General features: G+C 43.2%; 1 protein-coding gene across 1 annotated transcript in view; it reads left to right on the top strand.

Annotated features, from left to right (window-relative positions):
* Bmper (BMP binding endothelial regulator) overlaps positions 1 to 26,331 on the top strand; it is a 246,480-nt gene that overhangs the window by 155,312 nt on the left and 64,837 nt on the right. The window contains exons 12-13 of the mRNA XM_048446635.3: positions 3,861 to 4,190; positions 8,986 to 9,322. Of these exons, the coding sequence (XP_048302592.3) occupies positions 3,861 to 4,190; positions 8,986 to 9,322 (667 nt within the window). The remainder of the gene's footprint in view (positions 1 to 3,860; positions 4,191 to 8,985; positions 9,323 to 26,331) is intronic.

Here is a 26,331-nt window from a genome sequence, read left to right as displayed (position 1 = left end):
GTAAAACAAAACAATCTGAGGCAGTTAAGAGGAAAACATCAGGATCGTGTGTTCAGAGGCGACAATCTTTATACACATGCTTCATTAACGCGCTATGTTTTAATGAAGGGATTTGGGTTTTAGAGTCGACATTCCTTTTTGAAAGTACATAAGAAATGAAAGCATAAATAGTACTAATATCATAAGAAAAAGAAAAGTAATGCCACATGTACTTCTTTTGCTTAAGCAGAATTTTTTAATCATTTTAAAATTTAAATATTTGAGTTTTTAAATTTTGATCCTTTCCTCTGGACATTTGCATTTATTTACATATATTTAAAATAAAACAATAACAACAACAACAACACAAACTCAGATAAAGATTTGACTTTAAGGCTGTGAAACAATGTGCCACAGAAAAAAACTGGAATGTCTTTCTCCATCTCTGGCTTTATGCACATTCAAACAAGTTGTTTTCACGGTTCCCCGTCTGTCCCTGTAACCACGAGCCAAGCTTTCCCGTATAGTGTGACCAGACATCTGGACATCTTGGATTGCAGCACCTTTGTCTGGCTCTCCTGAAAATAGCCATGAGGGTGCACTGCTCACTTTTGTTCCGCGATCTGGGTACTTCTGTCCTGGGGACGTCGTTTTCTGTAACACTGGCCATCTTACCTTAGGCATTCGACAGCACATGTCTCACCCCATTCCTCTGGGAACTGGCATGAAGCCTTTTGGATGCCAGGAAAAGCGGCCAAAATTTCACAATGATTTCAGCTCATGATTCGAATGTTCCCACGTGTAGCACATAATTCTCAAGCCTCCTCATGGTCTTGAAATTTTGTTGGCTGCTTCTATATTGTAGTCACAGAGGAACTCATACCAACTTCCAAACTCTTTTCTCCTACAAATTAAAGACTCTTAAAAAATATCTCTCCTGACAGGTTTGTTCACACACAGTTTCCATTTTCTGGGTCTCTTATGCATATCCCTCATGGCTTCTTGTTCAGCCAAGAGTATACTCAGGGTTTCTGAGGCCAGTCCGGGGTAGTCCAGTTTCTATTGCTTCTTTTGGGATTTGCTCTGTCCCACAATTGGCTTTATCTACCCTTCGTTATTAAAGGCAAAGCAACAAAAACAAAATGAGACAAGGAAAACAGATGTAAGATAAAAGGGTTCATTTGTGGTTTCATCAAGAAGTAAGGGTTGCTTTGTGTGTGTGTGTGTGTGTGTGTGCGTGTGTGTGTGTGTGTGTGTGTATGTGTAAGATTATCCCAGAATCAAAGAATCAAAGAGTCTTGTTGCTGGTTCTTTACTTACCAGGACAAAAGCATTTCCTTAGTCCTAAGGATCACTCACAAATGTTTTCAATGACTAGATGACAGTCCTTATTATTGGGTCTACTGTGAAATGCTTAGCTGTCTGTTCGGAGACAATCTTTCATTTTCTGAGGATGCCTCCATTATTAGTAGGCAAGCAGAGAGTGCTACCACAGGGAGTGAACTTTTGGCAAGTGTTGGTTACTAATGTTTTGATTAATGATCATTTCATTGCACGTATGATCAGGACGTTAAGAGAAACCATAGTTGCTACTGGGGCAGTAAAACGGTCACAAGAGAATGTAGTGCCTGGCATGGAAAGCGCCAGGCCTGTTTACAGCTTTGAGGACACCCTTAGGAGCAGAATGCCAGCCCCTTTGGCAGTGTGTGAGTGTTTTGGCTTTTTTTCTGAGGCCATCTCTCCCAACCTTGAAGGTTCAAGAACTTCAGCAGGTTCTGTGCTAACTGAACAGGTAGGTGGGACCAAGAATCTTAAAGATTAAGCAACAAACTCGAATTTGGAGCACAATATGAGATATTAACTCTGAACCCTTTATCTCCTGAGCTGCACACTGCCTTCGCCCTGTCAACAAGCAATGCTTTCATGCCAGCAATGGATTCTGCTAGTTAGAGAGTGAGGGCCAGTGTGAGAAGGTAGACTTGGAGCCCATCCCATGCAGCAAGGACTGAGATAAGCACTATGGAGAAGTCAAGCGAGGGGAGACTAGTTGGGGGACCAAGGATAGTGAGGGGTACACCCAATGTGTAACAGTGGTAAAACTGGGGTCACAAGGAAAATGGATAGGAGAAAAATAAGAAAGGAGTAGAAATGCACACTGAATTCAAGTGACAAACCCACCCAATACTTCCACAGCCATGATGGTGCCTTATAGATATTCTTGTTTATTGAAATGTTTCTATATTTCAGAAACTCCCAACTTTGTCTTTGACAGATATAGACAAAAAGACAGATACAGCAACTCATTTTGTAAATTCCAAATGTGTGTGATTTGTATGACTTCTCCTGAGACTAGCGATGAATCGTATCCTGAACCAGCATTGTTCTCCATATGCAGTGGGAGCACAGAGTGCCGTTGCTGTGGCCAGCTCAGCTTCCTCTGGGCTCCGTTCTGACCTCATACAGCCTGGGCCATCTCTTTCAGAAGGTTCAGTAGCTTCAGTTGGTCCTGTGCTACCCATGTCAGTCCCACACCCCTGACCCGGTCGTTCGTCCTGGTTGTTCCTGACTTGATGATTGTTCTGGTGTTAGCTGGAAATTGCTCGACTTTTGCTTAAGTTGTTTTTCTTTTTGTCTGAGATGAGGTCTCACTGTGCAGCCATGCTAACCTTTAGCTTGACATCTCCCTACCTCAGCTGCCTGGGCACCGTGCTGTAAGCATATGCCCAGCTGCCTTTCCTTATTTGGGCCAATTTCTCTAAATCAATTTCCTGGTGGTTTGTGCGTTGGTAAAAAAGAGATAATAAATCCTTCCCCTGAAAAGAAACCATTGCCAATTTTTATTCTTAAAAATATTTAATTTTCTATAAAACTGTTGAGATGCCTCAGAGTACTAAACTTTATGTTGTTTTCATAATTATGAGCTAATTGTGTTTCAGAGTGTGGAGTCTATTGGGCTAAATGTACTAACATTTTTTCCAATTTAACGTTAGATTTTGGCATGAGGATCCATATATAAGAAACATAACTTTGGAGCTAGAGAAATGGCTCAGTGGTTAGAAGCATATACTATGAGTTTGGAGAGATGGCTAAGTGGTTAACAGCACTGGCTGCTCTTCCAGAGGACCCATGTTTAATCCCCAGCACCCACATGGCAGCTCACAACTGTCTGTAACTCCAGTTCCAAGGCTCAGACACCCTCACACAGGCACACATGCAGGCAAAGCATCAATAGTATAAAATAAAAATAATTTTAAAAAATGAGCATGTACTGTTCTTTTAGAGGACCCATTTTAGAGGACCCGAATCAGTTCCTATCACCTACATTGGGCAACTTACAAGCCCCATCAATCCAGCTCCAGGGGGTCCAACAGTCTTTCCTTGCCTTTTCAGCAACACTGTGCACACACACACACACACACACACACACACACACACACACACACACACAGAGAGAGAGAGAGAGAATCTCAAATTAAGAAATACAATAACTGATAGTTCTTGTTTTCATGTACTGTAGTTTTCATGTGGTATAGTTTTGCTGCTGTTTACGTAATGTTTGATTTCTTGTTTATGTGTGTTATGGAGTAAAGCCTCAGTGCAATTTCTTTACTCATGGAAGAATGCCAGGCTGCAGCAGAGAGATGTTCTGAGAATTCTGTCCCATTAGGAATCTTCTGTAAATGTGAACACACTATAGGAAGTGCAAGAAAAACAAGCAAAACTTTTTATAACGCCCAGCCCGTTTCAAACCCTGATTACTTTAATGAACCCCTCCCAAGCCTCCTACTGGTAGGCACTCTTGTAGCTTAACTTTGGGGATTTCTGATTTCTCTGCACCGCTGCCTTGGTTGTGACCCTACTTTGGTCTCTCTCATTCGCAGAGCCCGGCGTTTGCACAGTATTCGGAGATCCACACTACAACACGTTTGACGGACGGACATTTAACTTTCAGGGGACTTGTCAGTATGTTTTGACAAAAGACTGCTCCTCCCCTGCCTCACCCTTTCAGGTACTGGTGAAGAACGACGCTCGCCGGACCCGTTCCTTCTCCTGGACCAAGTCTGTGGAGCTGGTGCTGGGCGACAGCACCATCAGCCTGCAACAGCACCTCACTGTGCGCTGGAACGGCTCCCGCATCGCGCTGCCCTGCCACACGCCCCACTTTCACATCGACCTGGACGGCTACCTCTTGAAAGTGACCACCAAAGCAGGTGGGGCTTCTTCGGTGGCCTCCCTCTGACCAGTATTTCTGCTCATTGTGCCAACAGCAGCTTCTGGACTGTGTCTTCTTCGTGCACGGGGGAGCCAGCCTTGTCTTCTGCCCATCTGCGGGAGAGGCACACCCCAAAGAGGGGCTGTGAAATGACCATGGGCATTTGTACCATGCAGAGCCTTGCACCTGGACACCAGCCATACCAGTCTTGGCACTTTTTGGACACCCAGAACCTTTCCACTCTCGTTCTAAAAATATCAGCGGTACCCTCTAAGTAACCTCCCTGCAGCTTTGTTGCTATTTTAGGGCACTGATGTCCAGCTTGGAACTGTCATGTGTCTCTTAGATCCATGTGCAGCAGTTTCACATCTGTGAGAAGGAAGGTTTCCTTGGTAGTAACTGTCCAAACGGGGTGGGGGTGGGGTTCTCAGAAGTAAACAGCTCTAGTCCTTGTTGCTGGGGAGCAGGGGCAGCCCCACCTGCGGGCTCTCCAGCTCTGTGGGGGTCTGAGGAAAGAGAATCACGAGGTCAAGAGAAAAGGTAAAAGGAGAGACAGAGACACAGTTTTATGGTGGAGTGCTTGCCTGGCTGCTGTGAGGCCCCAGCTTCAGTTTCTAGCACCTTAAAAACAAACCCGAACCACAGAAGGCCCCTATCAATGTTCACCACAGAAGGGCTTGTTCTCAGGTTAGCTGGACTTCCTTTGGTCATCTTGTGCTGGGAAGAATGTTGCAACCTTGTGTGGGCATGCAGCAGCAGGCCCGTGTGCTGTAGCATGGAGAGGATGTTCTTCCATCGGACAGCTAGGAGCATTGCTTCTGCTACAGGACACTTTGAGGCTGGCTTTGGAGGAGTATCCCCAGCTGGACCTTGGAAGCATAGAGAGGGTGACTGAGGCCCTTTCTTGGCAGTAGCCTTAGGCCCAGTGTGCCGAGAATTTCCACCCCATGATCAAGCTGTTCTCGGTTGCCAATGGTCTACTCGGTCACCTCAGGAAATTGCTTTGGAAGCAGAATCTAGTGTTTTCTCTGTCATCCTCAGAGAATTGGTTCAGCTGTGTGGTTCCTGACGTGCCACCTTTGGTTAACGCATGACAGTAGTTGGATATTGCTTGTGAGACTCCAACTCTTTAAGCATAATACTTTAAAGGATGGCACACCTCTTTTTCTTTTCTCTTTCTCACTGCTGAGAATTTAATAATGCAAAGGCATCAACTGAGTTCTAGTTTATTTAGTGGTTTCTTTGTTGTTGCTGCTTTTGCTTCAGAACCATTGCAATTTTTACAATTCAAGTCAAGTATATATTTTGATAAACTGGTTTAGATCTATAGAATGCCAGCTCACCTAAGCAGGGCACGATGCCAACGTGGAGCTAAATGTTAAAGTATAGGGACATTCAACAAAGAAGAAAATATCCCTCTCGGGTGTGAAGTCCTGCACTCATTCAACCAAGGGACTTAGGCCCTACTCAGAAAGTCTAGACAGCTCTTCTTATATCCAAATGACAAGAATCATCTAGTTTTCTAAATATCTAAAACTCAGGCCCCAGCTCTTTCCTTTAAAGGAGCCGACATCCTGACTCCCTGTAAAGTATATCCAAAATGGGCTGTTACTACACAGGAGTAATTAGAAGCATCCTGCCTGTCTGTTTGCAAGCCAGTGAGACACAATGGATCGTACTGATATGGAAATTATTAGTCAGCCATGGCCCAGCTCTCACAGAAGTACTGGAAGATTACTAACAGCCTAGGACGTTCAACCCTGTTTCATGTGCGGCTGGCAGAACCTTATGGAATAAGTATATCCTTTGTACGATTCCATGTTGTAAAAAAAAATGAGTAAAAGGACAGTCAGGGCTGCTAAGAAAATAATGATAGCTCATAAATATCATAATCAGATTAGTGAATTTTACTACCCTGGACCTGGAGCTCAATCTTCCAATTTCTTTTATGTTTCCATCTCTCTTTCCGTGATGCAAGGGATTTGTACGGTACCCCCCACACCCCTCACACCCAGCCGAATGACTGCAGTGCACAGATCACCAAGCCTGCTCCCTGGAGAAGAGCTCATTCTTCTGAGCACTGAACCTCCTTTGCGCTGGGCTTTGAATGAAATGACTGGTGTTCCAGACCGTAGCGTCCCCGCTCTGATCGAGCCATCTCAGTTTGAACTACCCCTTAGGGATATTTTCACCTTAATCACCCATTGCTTGCCTAGTTCTAATACCAGGGCGTTTCCTCTGGGTGCTCATCTTCCTCTGAGTTTTGTGTTAGCTCCTAGTCGAGATCAAAGGGTACTGTCGTCAGAACAGCAGTTTACCCCAGGCCCGCAGCCGGGACAGGGCAGGAAGAGAGGCTGCTGCTTCTGTCTTTGTGGTTTAGAGACTTAGCAGTTGATGAAGGAATCTGGCTGTGCTGCCCAGGTGGTGGCGGTGTGGCGGAATCAAGCTGTTGCTGCTGCCTACCTGCTAATGACTGGTCTTAGAGGCATCGCTCCCCATCACCACACACCCTCTCTCAACTGAGTTCTTAGCCAATGATGGAAATGTTAACTTTTTTCTGTCATCAGTTTACTCCATCCACTCTCCCTGAGTACATAAGGTCTTCCCAAAAGTGTCCATTCACGAGGAACATGCTTTTGACTATATTTCTGTCCAGCTGGATACTCGCTGAACTCAGAATGTATCCTGATATTAAACCTGAACAGAAGAATCGAGTTTCGAGTTTTCTAACTCACTTTGGAACACGTACAGACTTTTACAGCCCCTGCTCTCCTTAAGTGGACTATAGAGAAAGCGTCAGTAACCAGAAACCAAAACAATACAAGAAGCAGGTTGGGAAAGACCCACTGGTGAGGAGGGCCAACGGGAAGGCCCTCCCTGCAGTGGAAGGAATGCGGCTGCTGCTTGCAGGCCCGGATGCCACCACGTGTGCTTCAGTTTTAGCCCACTCACCGCTAGCTAGCTATTTCTACCCGGTTTCTCATGCAGAGAACTGGGAAAGTCATCCCAGCTGCAGAAGGGGCCATCTCCTGCCCCTTGAACCCTTCCTTTCCTGATGTCTTCCTCCCTTGAGACGCCCATTTAAAAGCCCATTGAGAAGAGTCCGCCCCTCGGTTGAGCTGATTAGCTTTTGGCCTCTCGTAACTCTGCTGCGCCAGAGGGATTTTGCTCTCATAGAGGGTAAACGCAGTCACACAGACACACACACAGAAATGATAGCACGACACACAAAGACATCTGTAGAAAATTCATTTCCCTCTGTATGAAGCCTGGCACTGGTCAGGAGCAATTTCAATGTGCTAGTAACAAAGAAAGTTGGACACTTTGGGGACCATGTTTTATGAATGAGATGTCATGAGTTTTGAGCAGAGCTTATTAAAGACACAGTTAATCTACACGTCTCCAAGCATGTGCAGACCGCTAGGCCCTGTGGAAGGGGAACACAGTAATATGATTGTTCTCCACATCTGAATTTGCAGGACTAAGTTGCCCAAAGGTTCAGAGTCAATTCTACCATTGTCAGTGGTGACAATGGACCCCCTTGGGAGTAAATTCCTCACTCTCTGTGATACTTGGAAGAGCAGTGTTTGCCTGCTGTCTAAGAAAGAGGTTTGCAGTTTGGAAAATTGTGCAACATGGAAAATCTTTGGAATTGTGCTCTAAAAGTTGGACTTGGGATGGAACTGATTTTCTCCTCTCGTTTTTCTTGCTGAGTAACGGCCCGGCTGCAGGCTTGAGACATCAGGTTTCTTCTGCACCTTGGAGAGCATACTGAAAATCATTTTATACTGTGTTTGCCTTCTTTCCAAACAGTTATTTCAGTGACTTAACTAGTGTGAAACTCAGAATTCAGTTGACTTTACAGAGTCAATGGATTAGCATCCCAGGGCTGATGCCTTCATTTATGGAGTGCATCCTGGGAGCCAGGTACTCAGATGAGTGTAGAGACGTGGACGTGGTGTTGTAGAAAAGCTGTGGCTCTCATGGTTGGCACTGTGTTACACAGCACCACATGCCAGGAGCAGTGTGGGTATCCCAGTCCTATGTCCCTTTTCTCCTGCTTAGTGCCGTCACTGTCCCGTATTCACCAAATTTCTCCTGAGACACTTTGTCTATGGCCTTCTTTAATCCTTTTCTAAATCTACTAAGTTGCTTTTCTGAACTCAGTCTTTTCTCCTAACAAGAAGCTATTCAACCGTTTGCTTTGGATTTAGAATGCTCTATTCCTTCCATTTAGTGCACAGTGGTTTCCTTGGTTTTGTTGTTGTTGTTGTTGTTGTTTTAATATTCTCCTTATAGTAGACAGTTTAAAAATATCCCTTGATATTTAAAGGAATTGGTACATAGGAGAGTATTGGATAAGGACACGAAGAAGGCATTAGGAGTTCTATTCTCATTCTTTGCACTTCCATATTATCATCATCATTGCAGAAGCAAAGACACAATTTGGACAAACACAACTACTTTAGGAAAAATTAAAAATAATAATCTCTAGAATGCTATAGTGATAGTAGTTTTCAATGGAAGTGAGACTCTACAGAAGATATTACAAAGGGAAACTTTATACAGCTGATAAATCTTAAGCTCTCTAAATAAAATCATTTGTTTAGTTTATGTAAGATTGAATGTGGTCAAATGTGGATTGAAATTAAAGGCCATTAAGGGTTGGGACAGTAGCCAGGGTTGCTCACTGAAGGCTGATCTGAAGGCAATGAACTGGGTAAAGATGCATAAATTTGGGAATTGTTGGTGTGTGCCGGGGTGGGTGATCCTTCTGTCCTCTTGCCCTCTAGGTCTGGAGATATCCTGGGATGGAGACAGTTTTGTGGAGGTCATGGCTGCCCCTCATCTCAAGGGCAAGCTCTGCGGTCTCTGTGGCAACTACAACGGGCATAAACGTGATGACCTGATTGGTGGAGACGGAAACTTCAAGTTCGACGTGGATGACTTTGCCGAGTCGTGGAGGGTGGAGTCCAATGAATTCTGCAACAGGCCACAGAGAAAACCAGTGCCGGAGCTGTGCCAAGGCACAGTGAAGGTGAAGCTCCGAGCCCATCGAGAATGCCAGAAACTCAAGTCCTGGGAGTTTCAGACCTGCCACTCAACGATGGACTATACCACTTTCTACAGGTGAGTTCAGTGTGCTGAGGCCCAAGCTTGGATTATAGACTGGGAGTCTGCTTGGCCTTAGAACCAAGTGTTTTGCATCTTTTTGTCTTTCTTTTATTTGCTCTTCTCTCATACAGTACTTTCTGGCCAGAGTTTTCCCTCCCTCTGGTCTTCCCAGGTCCCCCCACAAATTCCCTCTCTCCCAGATCCACTTTTCTGTTTCCCATCAGAAAAGAGCAGGCCAGGGATATCAACCGAACATGTCATAACAAGTTGCAATAAGACTAGGTAAAAAGCAAAACAAAATAAATACAAAAAAGAAAACTCATATCAAGGCTGGATGAGGAAACTCAGTGGGAGCTAAAGAGTCCCAAGAGAAGGAAAAAAAAAAAGGTCAGAGATACCCCATTCATACTGTTAGGTGTCCCACAGAAAAACCCAAGCTAACAACCATAACATATATGTGATTGCCACTTGGGTCTCTATGAGCTCCCACCTGGGTTCCTATGAGCTCTGCTCTATTGATTGTAGGGACTGTGTTCTTGTGGTGTCCTTTACCTCTTTGGCTCCTCTAATCCCTCTTCCCCTTCTTCTGCAGGGCTCCCAGAGCTCTGCCTAATGTTTAGCTGTGGGTCTCTGCACCTGCTCCCATCAGCTGCTGGGAGAAGCCTTTCTGATAACAACTGGGTAGGCATTGATCTATGAGTATAGCAGAATATACTTAAGAATCATTTAATTTTTTTTTTTTTTTTTGCGGGGAGGATAGTCATGTTTGGTTCGCCTCTAGGTCTCTGAGCTATTCAACTTATGGTTCTGGCCATCTAGGCAGTGTTAGGTATGGGGTCCCTCTTGAGGCATGGGCCTCATATCAGTCACTGGTTGGCCACAAGCTTTGGGCCACCATTGTCCCAGGACATCTTGCAGGCAGGACAGGTTGTAGGTCAGAGGGTTGGTGGCTGGACTGGTGTCCCAGTTCCACCCCTACAAGCCTTGTCTGGTTACAGAAGATGACCAGTTCAGGCTCCAGACCTCCAGAGTCACCCTCATAGAGTCTAGGAAACCTCCATTGCACTAGGTTTCCACACTGCCCTGCCCCCCAGTTCCAGTTATTTCTCCCCATATTCGTTCCCACCATTTCTTCCTCCCCCACCAATCCTCCAGTTTCTATCTTTGACGACCTCCAGTCCCCTTCCCAGAGAGATCCATGCATCCCCCAGAGCCCTCTTTGCTGCTTAGCCTCTCTGGGACTGTGGATTGTAGCATGATTATCCTTTACTTTACAGCTAATATCCACTGAACAGTGAATACATACAGGTTTGTCCTTTTGGGTCTGAGTTGCCTTACTCAGGATGACTGTTTTTCTACTCCCATCCATTTGCCTGCAAATTTCAAGATGTCATCTTTTTAAACAGCTGAGTAATGTTCCATTGTGTCAATGTACCTGTACCACATTTCCTTTATCCATTTCTTCTGCTGAGGAACATCTAGGTTGTTCCCAGTGTCTGGTTATTATGAATGAAGCCACGATGGACATAATTGAGCAAGTATCATTATGGGGTATATACCATATATATACCTCAAGAGTGGTCTTGAGGTAGACTGATTCCCAGTTTTCTGAGGAACTGCCCTGTTGATTTCCTCAGTGGCTGTACACGTTTGCATTCCTACCAGCAGCAGAAGATGCTCCCCTTCCTCCACATGCTCATCAGCAGAATATGCTCCCCTTCCTCCACATGCTCATCAGCAGAAGATGCTCCCCTTCCTCCACATGCTCATCAGCAGAAGATGCTCCCCTTCCTCCACATGCTCATCAGCAGAAGCCGCCACTTGTGTTACTGAGCTTCGCCATTCTGACAAGTAGAAGACAGAATCTCAAAGTGCTTTTGATTTGCATTTCCCTGATGACTAAGGATGTTGAACGTTTAAATGTTTCGCAGCCATTCGAGATTCTTCTATTAAGAATTCTCTGTTTAGGTCCATACCCCATTTTTCAGTTAGACTGTTTGGTTTGTTGACATTTAGGTTCTAGAGTTCTTTATGTATTTTGGATAGTAATCCTCTATCGGATATGGGGTAAGGCTTTAGATTATAGGGTAACCACCCCCACTTCTTTCTGCTTAGTAACTCTTCTTGTCCGGAATTGGTAAATTTTAAATTTACCAGGCTTGTCTTCTCTGGACAAATGTGCTGTGTGTCTGCAGGTGTTCTGGGAAGCTTGTATCTCTAGCTGCAGATGTTTTTCGGTAGTTAGCCTAATCTGAAGGTTGGCAACTGATTGACAGCAAGCCTGTTGAGTACAGGTCCTGACTGAAATGGAATCTCAGATCAGCCAGGCTTCTGTTTTGTATTTGAGGGAGCTAGATTATCTTAGGTCTGAGAGACAATTCACATGTGCTTCGTGGTCTAGTTCAGATCCAATCTGCACATGGAAAACTAAGGCACTGAGTGAGAATTCCCTGGATGTGGATCAACTATGAGACTGCATGTCCCCACTCAGGGGACAGTAGAAAATCTGTTTGAGGTCGGAGAAAGAAAAGGATCTCATTAAGATTAGGGATTTTGTCTTTTTACCCTGTTAACTCTGGGTCAAACCCATGGTGCACTGCATAGGGTCTTGCATTTGACTTCCTTGCAACAAAGCTGCATTTGTAAGTTGATGAGTTTGGCCTGCTGCACTTCTGGTTACTACACAATTCCAGGAGTTCAAGAGCCATGGCTGCCTCTAACTTTAGCCGCCATGGGTGTGGGAGGAAACACGAGAGGAATGCAGCCCAAAAGGCCTTGTTTAAGTGATTTGCCTGTGGCCTCTTAAAACTAGGAAACTCCTGTGGTCTGCAACCACAGAGAAGTTATTTTTACTCTTTAATTGCCACCGCTTTATTTCCCTTAGCTCTCATTAAATGTGATCTTTTTATTTTAATTTGATCTTTGGACATAAAAGATAAAGTTCTATAAAGCCAGCCCGAAGTGGGATGGAAAAAGACTGTCCCTGTCATCACAGATCCCCAAGCAGGGCTGCATCTGCCAAACCATTTGGCTTCAGTCAAAATTCAGTTCCTTCAGCCATTTTCCTATTATAATTCGAATCCTCTGGGTTCTCTTCTTTTCCCCTCTTGTTCTGCCCCTGAGATTGGCTCCACCCCTTTCCTACTGAGTCCTAATTAGAGATTGTGGATGAGTTAACCACCTGGACGTCCCAGGCTTTGTTTGGAATCTTGATGTCTGGTGGGACTTGGGAGAATATAGTTATTGGGGGTATCTGTACTGTGGGCTCCCCGCTTTCAGGACTGTACTGTGGGCTCCCTGCTTTCAGGACCGTCAGGCCGCTCAGCCTTCCTCTACAAGCCTTGCTTCATCTGTCTGTGGAGCTGGGACAATAAGGACTGCTATTCATATTTAATGAGGTTTGAACCAAAGAGCTGAAGGTGCTGGAATTGTTGGCTGCCACCATGTCCTCTACTATCAATTAGACGACAAAGATGAAAGGGGCCTGCTTTGGAAGTGCTCCCACTCTAGTTGAAGACTTGGATTGGACTCTTTTCCCTGCTGAAAATGGGATGGAGTGGCTATACCGTTATTTGGCCTCTTCTGCCCATCTCATCAAAGGATTTCACTGAAAACAAAAATCAGAGAGCAGGGACATGGAGATTCTTTTCCCTTCAAATTCCCATGTCATTTGTCTCTGGTGATTTAATTAGTGCTAACTCCTTTGAGTTCAGCAGGAGAACAACTTGGCTTTGGCACATATCCCAAGGAACTAATTCAATGCACAAAACCAGAAGAAACTGACTCCTTCAGTGACCAGGTGGTTGCTCCCTTCTGTCCTTTAAAAGGTCTGCAGCAGTCATAGCAGTATAGTACATAGTGTTTGTATCAGGGGCTTGATGTGGCAAGCCTGGGCAAAGTCGGGCATGCTCTTGAGGCCTTTGAACATGCAGACTAAGGTGGGATATTGGGGAATTGGCTTGTGTTCTGCCTGTCAGTGGCCTGGTATGGTGTTAAGTGGCCTTGGGGATTCTTCTCTTCTCTGGATAGGACAGAAGCAGTTTGGAGGAGAGATTTAGACAGTCCTGCCAGTCACACAGCCTACCACCACCCTGCCTCCACAGAAGTGGGAGGGACGCTGTTGAGGAGCTCCTGAGTCTTCCTCTTTTCTTAGAAGAACAGAAATAAAGTCCTACACAGAAAGGCAATTGCTCTGTGATGCTCAACAGATGCACAATTGTGGGGTCTGGGGTTGACTTTCTGAAGCAGGAGCCTGAGAATAAACTACTAACCCAGTGAGAGCGAGCTGGAGCCAATCAGAAGGCTGTCCTTCTCCAGCTGGAACCACTGTGAAACCAGCAAAGCTCCACATGGCCCATCCTGCATCGGCAAGGTCATCATCGTTCTGAGGAGTGAAGATGGTGGGCAGCGTGGTACAGGCATGTGGCAGACGGATTCTCAAGTCCCCGTCCTCTGTTCCTGATTTTCCATGGGGACCTTCCTGAGCCCCAGTCAGCTCTTTAATTCTCTAATCACTGGTAATTCCTGATCTCATTACAGCAACCTGATGTTTTAGGTTCTTGCTGGGAAAAACCTTGAACAACTTAAAAATGAACCATTTGAAATTGAACTGTTTCTTTTTTTAAGAGACTAAAAGAAGTGCTAGTCAGGACCACATGGCCATTGTTGTGCCATGACGTTTGCTGGAGAAGGAAGACAGAAACAACAATCACCTGACATACCATAGTTCTGCATCGTGTACTTGAAAGCACAGGTGGAATTTCTGAAAACATCCCAACTGCTCAGTTTTCATGGCTTTGATGTGTTTATTGAGGACGAAGAACTATTGCCTTTACATCAGAAGGTACCACTAGCATGAATTATGTTGGAATTTTATTTTGTCTTTTTCTTATCCTTCTGTTTCTGTCCCTTATTGATGAAGAAGAAAGTTGTTTCTCTCTCTCTCTCTCTCTCTCTCTCTCTCTCTCTCACACACACACACACACACACACACACACACACACACACATACACGTGCACACACACATGTGTACACACACACACGCACACCTATGTGCTTGTGAGAACATGCAGTGTATGTCTCCCAGTGTTTCCTCTTCTGCGTGTCCTTAAGTTCATGAAATTTACAACAAGCAGATTCTATATGTGATATTTTTTTCCATAAAGCTAAAATAATTTGGTCTCTTTGATTTATTTACTTTTGGAAAGTCTAGAATTTGTAACCTATTTCATTTTGATCTTTTACTTAATGCAGTATCTTTTCTAATAAACTGTCTGCTGTCTAAACCTTTGAAAATTACCACCTTACAGAGGAATAAAAGATAAATGCATAGCACTCAATGCTTTTTTTACCCTTTAGGAAACTTAAGATTTTTCTAATTTTTGTTTCTCTTCACACATCAGTTTGACCTCTTTGATAATTTGATGCAGAATTTTGAGATGTGATCAAACCTCTTGTAATCACAGAAAGTTTCTTTAAATAGCCAGTTGAATATGTTTGGGACCAAAATGATTAGTATCAAATTATGTAAAAATGCTAAGAATGTTGACATGTGTCTTAAGTCTTAACTTTCCTATTTGCATTTTCCTCAAACAATAGTCACATGTAGTAATGTTTTGCGTTATTCTGGAGTGTTTTTTAAACACTCTTGTAGTTTAAGGGCTTGTAGAGTTCAGAAGGCTGGCAACTGCTCTGTATGATATTTGACTTCACACAGAGATCCCTGTGAAGAAAGAGTTGAAAGCAGCTAGCTCATGTCTCATGCCCTCACATCTCCCTCAGCTTCCCTCAGATGTCAACTGAGAAGCCCAAGATACTTCAGCACCTCTGCCTCTCACAGAGCTCCTTATGATGTTTAGCAGCTGGTGTCAACTCCTCTCCCCTCTGCAACTGAGCTTTCCAGAGAGATGCACAGCCCATGCAGCCTGGGGGCAAAGGTCAGACTACAGGTTGGCAAACAGTATGGGAAAATCTGAAGAAAGGTAACACCCCCTAGTGTTGTGTACAGGACTCTGAAGTCAGGGTTGGATCACATTCCAGAATAGATAAGTCAAGATGAGGAGGTGAAGTACAGTGGAACCCAGATATTTAGAGGCCCCAGCATTTCTGCATGGTCCTTAATGGGTGTGATTCCCAAGGTACAAGTGTTTAAAAATTATTTAAAATATATTTTGATCATGTTTCTCCCCCTATACTCTTCCCAGATGCTTTTCACCTTCATATTCATCCAACTTTATGCTTCCTCTCTCAAAACAAACCAACAAGAGATTTTAAAAAATGCCCAAAGAACCCAACTAGAACAATGGTGTTTCTGTGTTGGCCAACTGCTCCTGAGTGAGGGGCCCTTCAGGAGTGTGGCTGATATGCTCAGTGATACTGCATTGGGGAAAACAGGTTTTTCCTTCCCCAGTAGGTATCACTTGCAAATAGCTTCCTGGCTATGGGTGAGACTCTGTTCCTGCTTCTTCCACTTTCCAGTGCTGGGATTTGCAACTTGTCCAGGTCTTGTGCGTGCTGCCGTGAGCTCTGAGTTGAGGTGTGCATCAGTGCTGTTGTGTCTGGAAAACTCTGCTTCCTTGGCATCGTTTGCCACCTCTGGTGTTTATAACCTTTCTACCTCCTCTTCTGCCCAGATCCCTGAGTCTTGAGGCAGTGTGGGTTTGATGAAGCCATTCCATTTGGTACTAAATTTCCAAAGTCTCTCACTCTTTGTGCATTGTGCTATTGTGGGCCTCTGTATTAATTTCTAACTACTACAAGAAGAAACTTCCCCAATAAGAGCTGAGTGAGGCACTGATCATGGGCACAGAATGTCTTAGGCACTGTTCTGTTGCTGTGAAGAGACGTTATGATTAAGACAACTCATAAAATAGAGCATCTGGTTGGGAGCTTGCTTGCAGTTGTAGAGGGTTAATCCATTATCAAGGTGGAGACCATGGTGGCATGAGGACAGTCACGACACTGGAGCAGTAGCTGAGGGCTACTCCCGATCCTCAGGCAGCAGGAAGAAGGAGTGACACTTTGTCGTGCTTTATTTCAAAGTCCACCCCCAGTGACACTCTTCTTCCAACAAGGACACACCCCCTAATTCTTCTAATCCTTCTCAAGCAGTTCACCAACCATGGGCTAAACTTGCAACTATATGATCCTGTGCGGGGGGGGGGGGGCAGTCTCATCCAAACCACCACATAGTTAGTGTCATTAGGAATCATGTTGTTGCCATGTTCCTTTAGCAGAATAGCAGTGGGCTTTCTTCTAGAACTTTCTAGTTTCAGGTTCTTTGGCACTTTATCTGTGTCAGGTATGGGTTCCATCTCATAGAATGGGTCCTAAATCCATTTTTTTTTTAAAAAAATCAGTCATTCACATAACATTTGTGTCACTGTTGAGCCTGGATATCCTGCAGTACTTAGCCATGTTCTATGGCATAAGTAAGTATTGTCCTCAGCACTTAGGGCCTTGCCATTAGGATGTGAAGAGCAACCACTAGCCTATGATGTTCGGGTGGTTCCACAGGACCCCTTTGGTCAATGGCCTAACAAGATGCCTAACATTCCTGGCACTGGAGGTTTTACTTGGTGGTATAAGATGTCTAGCTGGGTCATTGTCTCCCCCACAATATGGTGGCTTCTTTTAAACTGCTTTTATATATGTATATAATTTAGTTAACTTCTACAGTAATATATTTCCATATAGTTTTTCAAGAGACCTTAAGTGTTTACGTCCCCTACCCATATTCTCTACTTCACCCTGCTCTTCCCTCCCCCAGTTAATCCTCTGATTCTGGTTTCCCCTTTGTCTCTCCATAACACTATATCCTATTTACTGTTAGGCGAAACCTTCCTTGTCCCTGGTCTTTTACTATGAACCCAACCTTTGTGATTATTTTGATTGTAGCATACATATCAAAAGCCAAAAACTAACATCCATGTATAAGAGAATACATAGTATATTTGTCTTTGGGGGTCTAAGTTATCAGGATGACTGTTTCTAGTTCCATCCATTTATCTGTGAATTTCATTTTCCTTCACAGCTGAACAATCTTCCATTGTGTAAATGTATCACATTTTCAATCTTATCATCCATCCATCCATCCATCCATTGGTTGATGGATATCTAAGCTGCTTCAAATTTCTGGCTATTATGAATAAAGCAGTAATGAACATGGACGAAAAAGTGTCTCTGTAGTAGCATGTAAAGTCCACTGGGTATATGCCCAAGATACTGAGGTAAACTACTGTCCGGCTTTCTGAGGAAGCACACACTGATTTCCATAGCGACTGTACCGGTTTGCACTCCTGCCAGCAATGAGCAAGTGTACCGCTTTCCCTGCATCCTCCCCAGCATGTGTTGTCATTTGTTCTATTGATCTTGGCCATTCTCACTAGGGTAAGATGAGATCTCTAAGTATTTTAATTTGCACTTCTCTGGTAGCTAAGGATAGTTCTTAGCTATGCAGTTAGAAATGCATTCTAAGAACTGCTTAGAAATGCAGTTCTTAGCATTTCTCAGCCATTTGTGTTTAATCCTGAGAACTTTCTATTGAGTTCTGTACCCCATTTTAAATTGGGTATTTGTTTCCTTAATCTTCAGTTTCTTATCAATGCTTCACATGTTCGAGATACTAACTCTCTATTAGATGTATAGCTGGCAAATGGTTTCCCATTCTATAGGCTCATACTTTACTGTAATGATGGTATTTTTTGCCAAACAAAAGCTTCCCAAGAGGTTCCATTTATTAATTGTTGATCTGGATGCCCATGCCTGTTCAGAAAGTCCTTTTCTCTACCAATGATTTCAAGCCCATTCCCTGATTTTTCTATCAGGTTCAGGGTATCTGGTCTTATGTTCAGTTCTTGATCCATTTGGAGGTAAGTTTTATGCGGCATGATTGACATGACTCTGTTTTCATTCTTCTACAAACAACCCTACAATTTGAGCACCACTATTATTGAAGATGCTGCCTTGTCAAAACTCGGGTGTGCATTTCTGTTTGATTCCATTGATCAATGTGTTTTTATGTCAGTATTACGCTGTGTTCATTACTATAGCTCTGTAATATACAATTTGCAATCTGGAATGGTGATACTTTCAGGAGTTCTTTTGTTATTCAGGACTGTCTTCTCTCTCTCTCTCTCTCTCTCTCTCTCTCTCTCTCTCTGTGTGTGTGTGTGTGTGTGTGTATGTGTCTTCTCTCTGTGTCTTTGTCTCTCTGTCTGTTACCATATGAAGTTGAGCATTGCGATTTATGTGAAATTCTGTTGGGATTTTGATGAGAACTGCTTTAAATCTGTAGATTCCTTTTGCTAGGATAGCTATTTTCACAGTATTAACTCTATAGATCTTTAAACATGGGAAATCTTTCTTTCTCGGTATCTTCTTTGATGTCTTAAAGTTTTTATTTAATTTATTTATGAAGTCTTTCACCCGCTAGGTTAAAGCATATTTTTGGAGGCTATTTTGAAATGTACTATTTCCCTGATTTCTTTCTCAGTCCATCATTTGTATATAGGAAAGCTATTGACTTTTGTCTATTAATTTTGTATCTTGCCACTCAGATAAAAGTGTTTATCAGTTGTATAAGCTTTCTGGTTGAGATTTTAGGATCTTTTTTTTATATAAAATCATGTCATCTGTAAGTAAAGGTAGTTTGACTTCTTTCTTTCTTATTTGTGTTCATTTGGTGGCCTTTGGTTGTCTTGTTGCTCTAGCTAAGATTTTAAGGACTTTATTGACTAGGTATAAAGGTAATGAGAATGGACAAGATTGTCTTGTTCCATATTTTAGTGGAAATGCTTCGAGATTCTTTCTGTTTAGGTTGATGTTGACTGTGGCTTGCTGTCAATCATCAATATTACATTGAGGTATGTCTCTTGTATCCCTAGTCTCACAAAAATTTTTATCATAAAGTTACATGAAATTTTGTCAAAGGTCTTTTCTGCATCTAATGAGATGATCATGTGGTTTTTGTCATTTAATCTGTTTAGGTAATATTTATTTATTTATACATTTATTGATTTTCTTATGTTGAACCATCCCTGAATCTCTGGGATAAAGCCTACTCTATCATGGTGGTTATTCTTTTTGATGTGTTCTTGGATTCACTTTGCAAGTATTTTATTGATAAGGAATTTGTTTGTAATTGTCTTTCTTTGTTGTAGTTTTGGTTTCAGGGTAATTGTGGCCTCATAAAAAGAATTAGGCAGTGTTCCTTCAGTTCCTATTTTATAGAATTCTTTGAGGGGTATTAGCATTAACTCTTTTTTGAAGTCTGGTAGGATACTGGGTTGAGTCCTTCTGATTCTGGGCTCTTTTTGGTTGGGAGATTTTCAGATATTGCTTCTATTTCACTGGGGTTATTGGTCTGTTGTTTGTTTCATCTCAATTTGATTTTGGTAGGGTCACATATATCAAGAAACTCTTGCATTTCTTTTAAGTTTTCCAACAGAAAGAGATCTTTAAAGTCTGCGCTTATGATTCTTTAGGTTTCCTCAGTGTCTGTTGTAATAGCTCCCTTTTCAACATCACGGTTATTAATTTGCATCGTCTATCTCCATCGTCAGTTAATTTGGCTAGGAGCTTGTCAATCTCATTTTATTGATTCTATGTATTGTTGTTTTCAGCCTCGAGTTTGGTTATTTCTTTCCATCTACTGCTTTTGTACAGTATTTCTTTTCGTTGTTCTGGAGCTGTCAGGTGTACCTTTAAGTTGCTAATATGAGGTCTGTCTGGATTTTTTATGTAGACACTTAGTGCTGTGATGTTGCTTTTAGAACTGCCTTCGACATGTCCTCTAGATTTGGGTGTGCTGTGTTTTGTTTTCATTCAATTCTAAAAATGTTTTAAGTTCCTTCTTAAGTTCTGTCTTCCCACAATTTTCATTTGGTAGTGAGTTGTTCAGTCTACATGAGTTTGTAGACTTTTTGCCTTTTCTGTTGTTGTTGATATCCAGCTTATATCCATGATGCTCAGATAAAATGCAGTCTGTTTTTTTCAATTTTCTTATATCCAATGAGACTTGCACTGTCTGCAAGTATGCAATCAATTTTGTAGTAAGTTCTGAAAGCTTTTGAAAAGGAATTATAGTCTTTAGTTCTGAAGTGGAATGTTCTGTAGATATCTGCTAGGTCCATTTGATTTACAATGTTATTTAACTCCAGCACCTCTGTTTGATTGTTGTCTGAATAACCTGTCTATTGGTGAGTGTGGGGTAATGAAGGCCCCCAATAACACTGTGTGAGGGGCCATATGTGATTTTAGCTGTAGTCGTGTTCTTTTTTTTTTCTTTGTGTTTGGTGCATTAATGTTTATAGTTGTAATTCTTTCTCGGTGAATTTGCTTTAGGCTAGCATGTAATGCCCTATCTCTTCTGATTAGTTTTCGTTTAAAATTTACGAATTTTAAATTCGTAATTTTCAGGTACTAAATTTGTCAGGTACTAAAATAGCTACTTCTGCTTCCTGCTTGGTTCCATTTGCTTGGAATACCCCTTTCCATCCTTCTGCTCTGAGGGGATGGCTGTCTTTGATGGTGAGGTGTTTTCCCTGGATGCAACAGAAAATCATATCTTATTTTCTAACCCAATCTGTTAGTCTCTGCCTATGTATTGGAGAAATGGGGCAACTAAAATTTAGGGTTACTAAGTGTTTGTTGATTGCTATTGCTTTATTGTTGTGTATCCCTATCCATCTCCTTTGACTAACTCTTCTACGATCAATTATCTCTTGCGACTTCTTGAGTATATGGAACCTTCTCTTCAGACTAAAGCTTTCCTTCCAGTGCCTTCTGCGGAGCTGGATTAGAGAATGGAAATTTATTAAATATGCTTTTATCACAGAATATTTTTCCCCCATCAATTGTGATTGAAAGTTTTACTGGGTATAGTAGCTTAAGTTGGTGTCTGTGGTTTATCAGATCTAGTAGAACATCTGTATAAACCCTTCAGACTTCCAGAGTCTCCACTGTGACATTAGATGTTATTCTAATAAGCCTGCCTTTATATGTGACTTGGTCTTTTTTCCTTGTAGCTTTTAATATCCTCTCCTTCACAGCACATTTAGTGTTTTGATTACTATATATTATGGAGAATTCTTTTCTGGGCCTTTATACTTAGTGTTTTGTATGCTCCCTGTACCTTGATAGGTATCTCTTTCTTTAAATTTAGAGAAATTTTCTCTTATGATTTTGTTAAAAATATTATCTCTTTCGTTGACCTGAATTTCTTCTACTTCGTCTATAAGTATTATGTGTAGGTTTGGCCTTTTTATGGTGTCTCAGATTTCCTGGAAGTATCGTGCCTGGATATTTTTAGCTTTAACATTCTCTTTGACTGACCTATCCATTTCTTCTGCCTTGTCTTTAAGACCTGAGATTCTCTTTTCCGTGTCTTTTAATCTGCTTACGTCTGAGGTTTTGCTTGGCATCTGAAAATTTTCATTTCCAATTATAGTTCATCTTTTTAAAAAAGGGATTCTATTTCTTTGTTAAAGGCCATTTTTATGTCTCAAATTGTTTTCATATTTCATTCAACCACTTGTTGTGTTTGCACATACCTCATTGAGGGATTTATTCATATCTTTTTTAAAGTCTTTGAACATATTCATAATAGCTATTTTTAAGTTCTTGTCTTGTGATTTAGCTAAACTGCTTTTCTCAGGACCTGTTGTAGTATCGTTACTGACTTCTGGAGGAAGTGTATAATCTTTGGCCGTTCATATTTCTGCTTTTGTTCTGGGATCTAGACATCTGGAGTTATGCTTGAAGTACTTCTTGGAGTGGATATTTGGTCTCGTCTTTGTTGAACGTGTCTTCTATTCTTGGTTGCTGTTGTTCATGCTGAGTCCAAACCTAGTGTAGCCACTGTAGGTCCCTGATAGACAAATTGTCTCAGAGTCAGCAGTTGCCACAAAAGAATAGAAATGGGCTACAGGGAGTACCAGGGAAGAACTAAGGGAAAGCTGTTTGGTGGTTTGAAAGAAAATGGCCCCTTAAGGAGTGACACTATTAGACTATTAGGCTTTGTTGAAGTAGGTGTGGTCTTGTTTGAGCAAGTGTGTCACTGTGTGGTTGAGCTTTTGGGTCTTGGTTACACATAGTTGCTCCTGCTGCCTGCCCATCAAGATGTAGAACTCTCAGCCCCTTCCCTAGCATTGTCTGTCTGCATGCTGCCGTGTTTTCTGCCAACAAGATAATGGATTAAACCTCTGAAACTATAAGCTAGCCCCAAGTAAATGTTTTCTTTTATAAGAGTTGCCTTGATAGCTGGGCAATGGTGGTGCCGGTTTTTAATACTACCCCTCAGGAGGCAGAGGCAGAGGCAGAGGCAGAGGCAGAGGCAGAGGCAGAGGCAGAGGCAGAGGCAGAGGCAGAGGCAGAGGCAGAGGCAGAGGCAGAGGCAGAGGCAGAGGCAGAGGCAGAGGCAGAGGCAGAGGCAGAGGCAGAGGCAGAGGCAGAGGCAGAGGCAGAGGCAGAGGCAGAGGCAGAGGCAGAGGCAGAGGCAGAGGCAGAGGCAGAGGCAGAGGCAGAGGCAGAGGCAGAGGCAGAGGCAGAGGCAGAGGCAGAGGCAGAGGCAGAGGCAGAGGCAGAGGCAGAGGCAGAGGCAGAGGCAGAGGCAGAGGCAGAGGCAGAGGCAGAGGCAGAGGCAGAGGCAGAGGCAGAGGCAGAGGCAGAGGCAGAGGCAGAGGCAGAGGCAGAGGCAGAGGCAGAGGCAGAGGCAGAGGCAGAGGCAGAGGCAGAGGCAGAGGCAGAGGCAGAGGCAGAGGCAGAGGCAGAGGCAGAGGCAGAGGCAGAGGCAGAGGCAGAGGCAGAGGCAGAGGCAGAGGCAGAGGCAGAGGCAGAGGCAGAGGCAGAGGCAGAGGCAGAGGCAGAGGCAGAGGCAGAGGCAGAGGCAGAGGCAGAGGCAGAGGCAGAGGCAGAGGCAGAGGCAGAGGCAGAGGCAGAGGCAGAGGCAGAGGCAGAGGCAGAGGCAGAGGCAGAGGCAGGTGGATCTCAGTGAGCTTTAGTCCAGCCTGGTCTGTAGGGGGAGTTCCAGGACAGGCAAGACTACCCAGAGAATCCTGTCTTGAAAAAAATAAAACAATTATAACAAAAAGCAAACAAACTAAAAATGAAACGAAACCAAAAAGAGTTGTCTTGGTGGTGTTGTCCCTTCACAGCAATAGAAATGCCAACCAAAAGTCACTGGCCCCACATCAGTAGGTAGAGTCCCTAGGGGTTGGAGGCTGACTGAGAGAAGCCCAGTGTGTACAGGCTTCGTTTGCATGCTCATGTTGGGGAACCCTCTGGAGATCCCCAGACTAGAAAGTGCCCTTTACTTCCTCTGGACAGTGCTTTTTATAGCTGTAAGTAACTGAGTAGCCCCGGCAGACCCACAGGTGTGCCCCTTCCCAGTGAGGTGCTGGGTGACGGACCCCTCGAGGCATGACAGGAGGATATGGGCTGTGACAGGACAGTGGGATAGTTGTCCTGGTGCCCTGAGGCTGCCAGTGGCTTCCTTTCAGTTGCAACCACAAGTGCCATGATGGCCCACACTGGTTTTCAGAGCGAATGAAAGTAACTATTCATTGTAAAAATAATACGGGATATATATGTAAGGAGCAAGGACTTCATATTTGCTTGCAAAAATCGTATCAAGCTACCTACTATATTCTCTAATTAAATCCATGTCTCTTCCCATTATATCAGAGAAGAGCATGCTTGGTATATTTTTGGTACTCTTGCAATGACTGTTGAGAACCACCACTGGAATTGGAGTTCTGTGTTAAATGTCATACTAATTAAAAAATATGGTGTTATAGTTCTGACTTTCCCTAACTTAGCTTTTCCAATGAGTTAATTACACTGACTCTGGGATTAAGGTCACCAGGTGGCACTAGACACCAGTTGTTCAAATTAACAATTTCAGGCTTAGAAAACCAGCTTAAAAATTCGAAACGTTTTCTTTGATATTAGGGCCTTTCCAAATAGTCATTCTTTTCCTCCAACCCCAGCACCAGCCCCATCACCCAGCCTAGACTACCAAATACAGCGCAGAGACCCAGAATCTGGTCCTTGTCAATGTTCCTGCCTGCTACGTGTGCCCTCGTTTGTTTGTTGCATTGATTTAAGCTGAAGGTAGAGCTCAGATGTCTTCCAGGGTCCCTGTAAATGCTCCCTCACAGGCTGAGAGTTCCTGATGGTGTTTGTCATTTAACACACACACACACACACACACACACTCACACACACATACACACACACAGGCACACACACACACAGAGACCTGTGTGCACCCCCACCCCACACACAATGCTATAATACTATTTATTGTCTTTTTTCTCAGTCCTTGATTTTCGGCTCTTGGAGAATCTTTTTTTTTTTCTACACTTTTATTTTTCACACAGAACCACCCTTATAAGGGTTGCTCTCTTAGCATGTCTTCCTTCTGGATCTGATCCTTTCTGCTGGGATTTCAGTTGCCTTTGTTCAAGGTCTTGATCTTCAGGCTCATTTATCTCACACACAGTCTAAGTACATGGAGTTTTCCCATTCTAGGAGCTGCTTCTAAATTATCACACACAGAGGCTTATATTAATTGTAAAGGCTCAGCCAATAGCTAAGGCTTATTACTAACTAGCTCCTATATTTTAAATTAATCTAAATTCCTTATTTGCACTTTGACCCATGGTGGTACCTTTATCACCATGGCATGTTCTTCTTGTGCCTGGTTGGCAACTCCTTTGGCTCTGCCCTTCTTCTTCCAATCATTCTCATTTGGTTTTCATGGATAACTTCCTGCCCAACTACAGGCCTGTCAGCTTTTTATTAACCAATAAGAGTGACACATACTCACAGTGTACAGAAGGATTATTCCACAGCAATGCACTTCCCGTCTTTTGAGGGCCTATGGTTCTCCCGGTGAGCACAAGCCTCTGCCTCTGTTCTAGTCTGCTTTCTGTTGCTGTGATTAAAAACCGTGACAAAAAGCAACTTGAGAGGAAATGGCTAGTTTGACTTAAACTTCCATACCACTGTTCATTATCCAGAAAAGTCAGGACAGGAACTTCAAGCATGGTACTCTCCCAGAGATAGAAACTGATGCAGAGGCCATGAAGGGGTGCTGCTTACTGACTTGCTCCTCATGGCTTGCTCAACCTGCTTTCTTAGAACCTAGTACCACCAGCCCAGGGATATCCCCACCCATGATGGACTAGATCCTCCCCTATAGCCGGATCTCATGAAGACATTTTCTCCATTCAGGTTCCCTCCTTTCAAATGATTGCAGCAAGTGTCAAGCTGACCTAGAAGTATCCAGTGCAGTGGCTACTTCCAGTTCACTCTCACTTGGACTTTCAGCCACACCCTCCCCCCTTCAGTCTGACCTCACAACTTATCCAATAATTTCATCCATGGATGTTTCTGTCCTGGCCTTTCTTGTCTGGTTTTAGGACTTTAAATTTGTCCCCTAATTTAGTAGCGTAATAGTGTACCCTAGATGCACCAACTGGCTTTCTACCTTGGTACCAATCAACTTTCTCCACATCGCTTCTGCTTTGTTATTGTCGTTGAGCCTTTTCCCATTTTTACTTGAAATCTTAGGGTATTTTCTGCTTTTCATTCATTCTTCTCTACTTAGGCCATAGGAAGAATCTTTCCTGTTGGTTCCCTGGAAGTCTAACATGGTGTCCTTTGTCTCTAATTCCTCTGGAAGGTGGAACTCTCCATGTCTTCACTCTCCCATCCTAAATTAGATTTTTAACCTATCTGATTATCAAAGACCTTAGCTAGAAAATGTCAGTGTCAAGCAAGCTATTCCAGAGGCGAGACTCCCTGGGCAAGATTAATCATCCTTTACCTGACCTTCCCATCCCAAGGTAAAGTTCACTGTCAATTTCATTCCATAATTTTAGCCTTGAATTTATTTTAAGCATAAACATTCTAGAACTTTATCATGTTTCTTCTCAGAAAAATTACCTTTGAGCTGCAATTAGAAGAGGCTTTTGAACACAGATTTGGATGAGTGTCATCCCGGCACACAAAGCACTAG

The sequence above is a fragment of the Myodes glareolus genome, chromosome 4, assembly GCF_982192425.1.
Source record: "Myodes glareolus chromosome 4, mMyoGla1.1, whole genome shotgun sequence".
NCBI lineage: Eukaryota > Metazoa > Chordata > Mammalia > Rodentia > Cricetidae > Myodes > Myodes glareolus.
The sequence above is the reverse complement of the archived record's forward strand: the minus strand, read 5'-3'. Positions and strand labels throughout refer to the sequence as shown.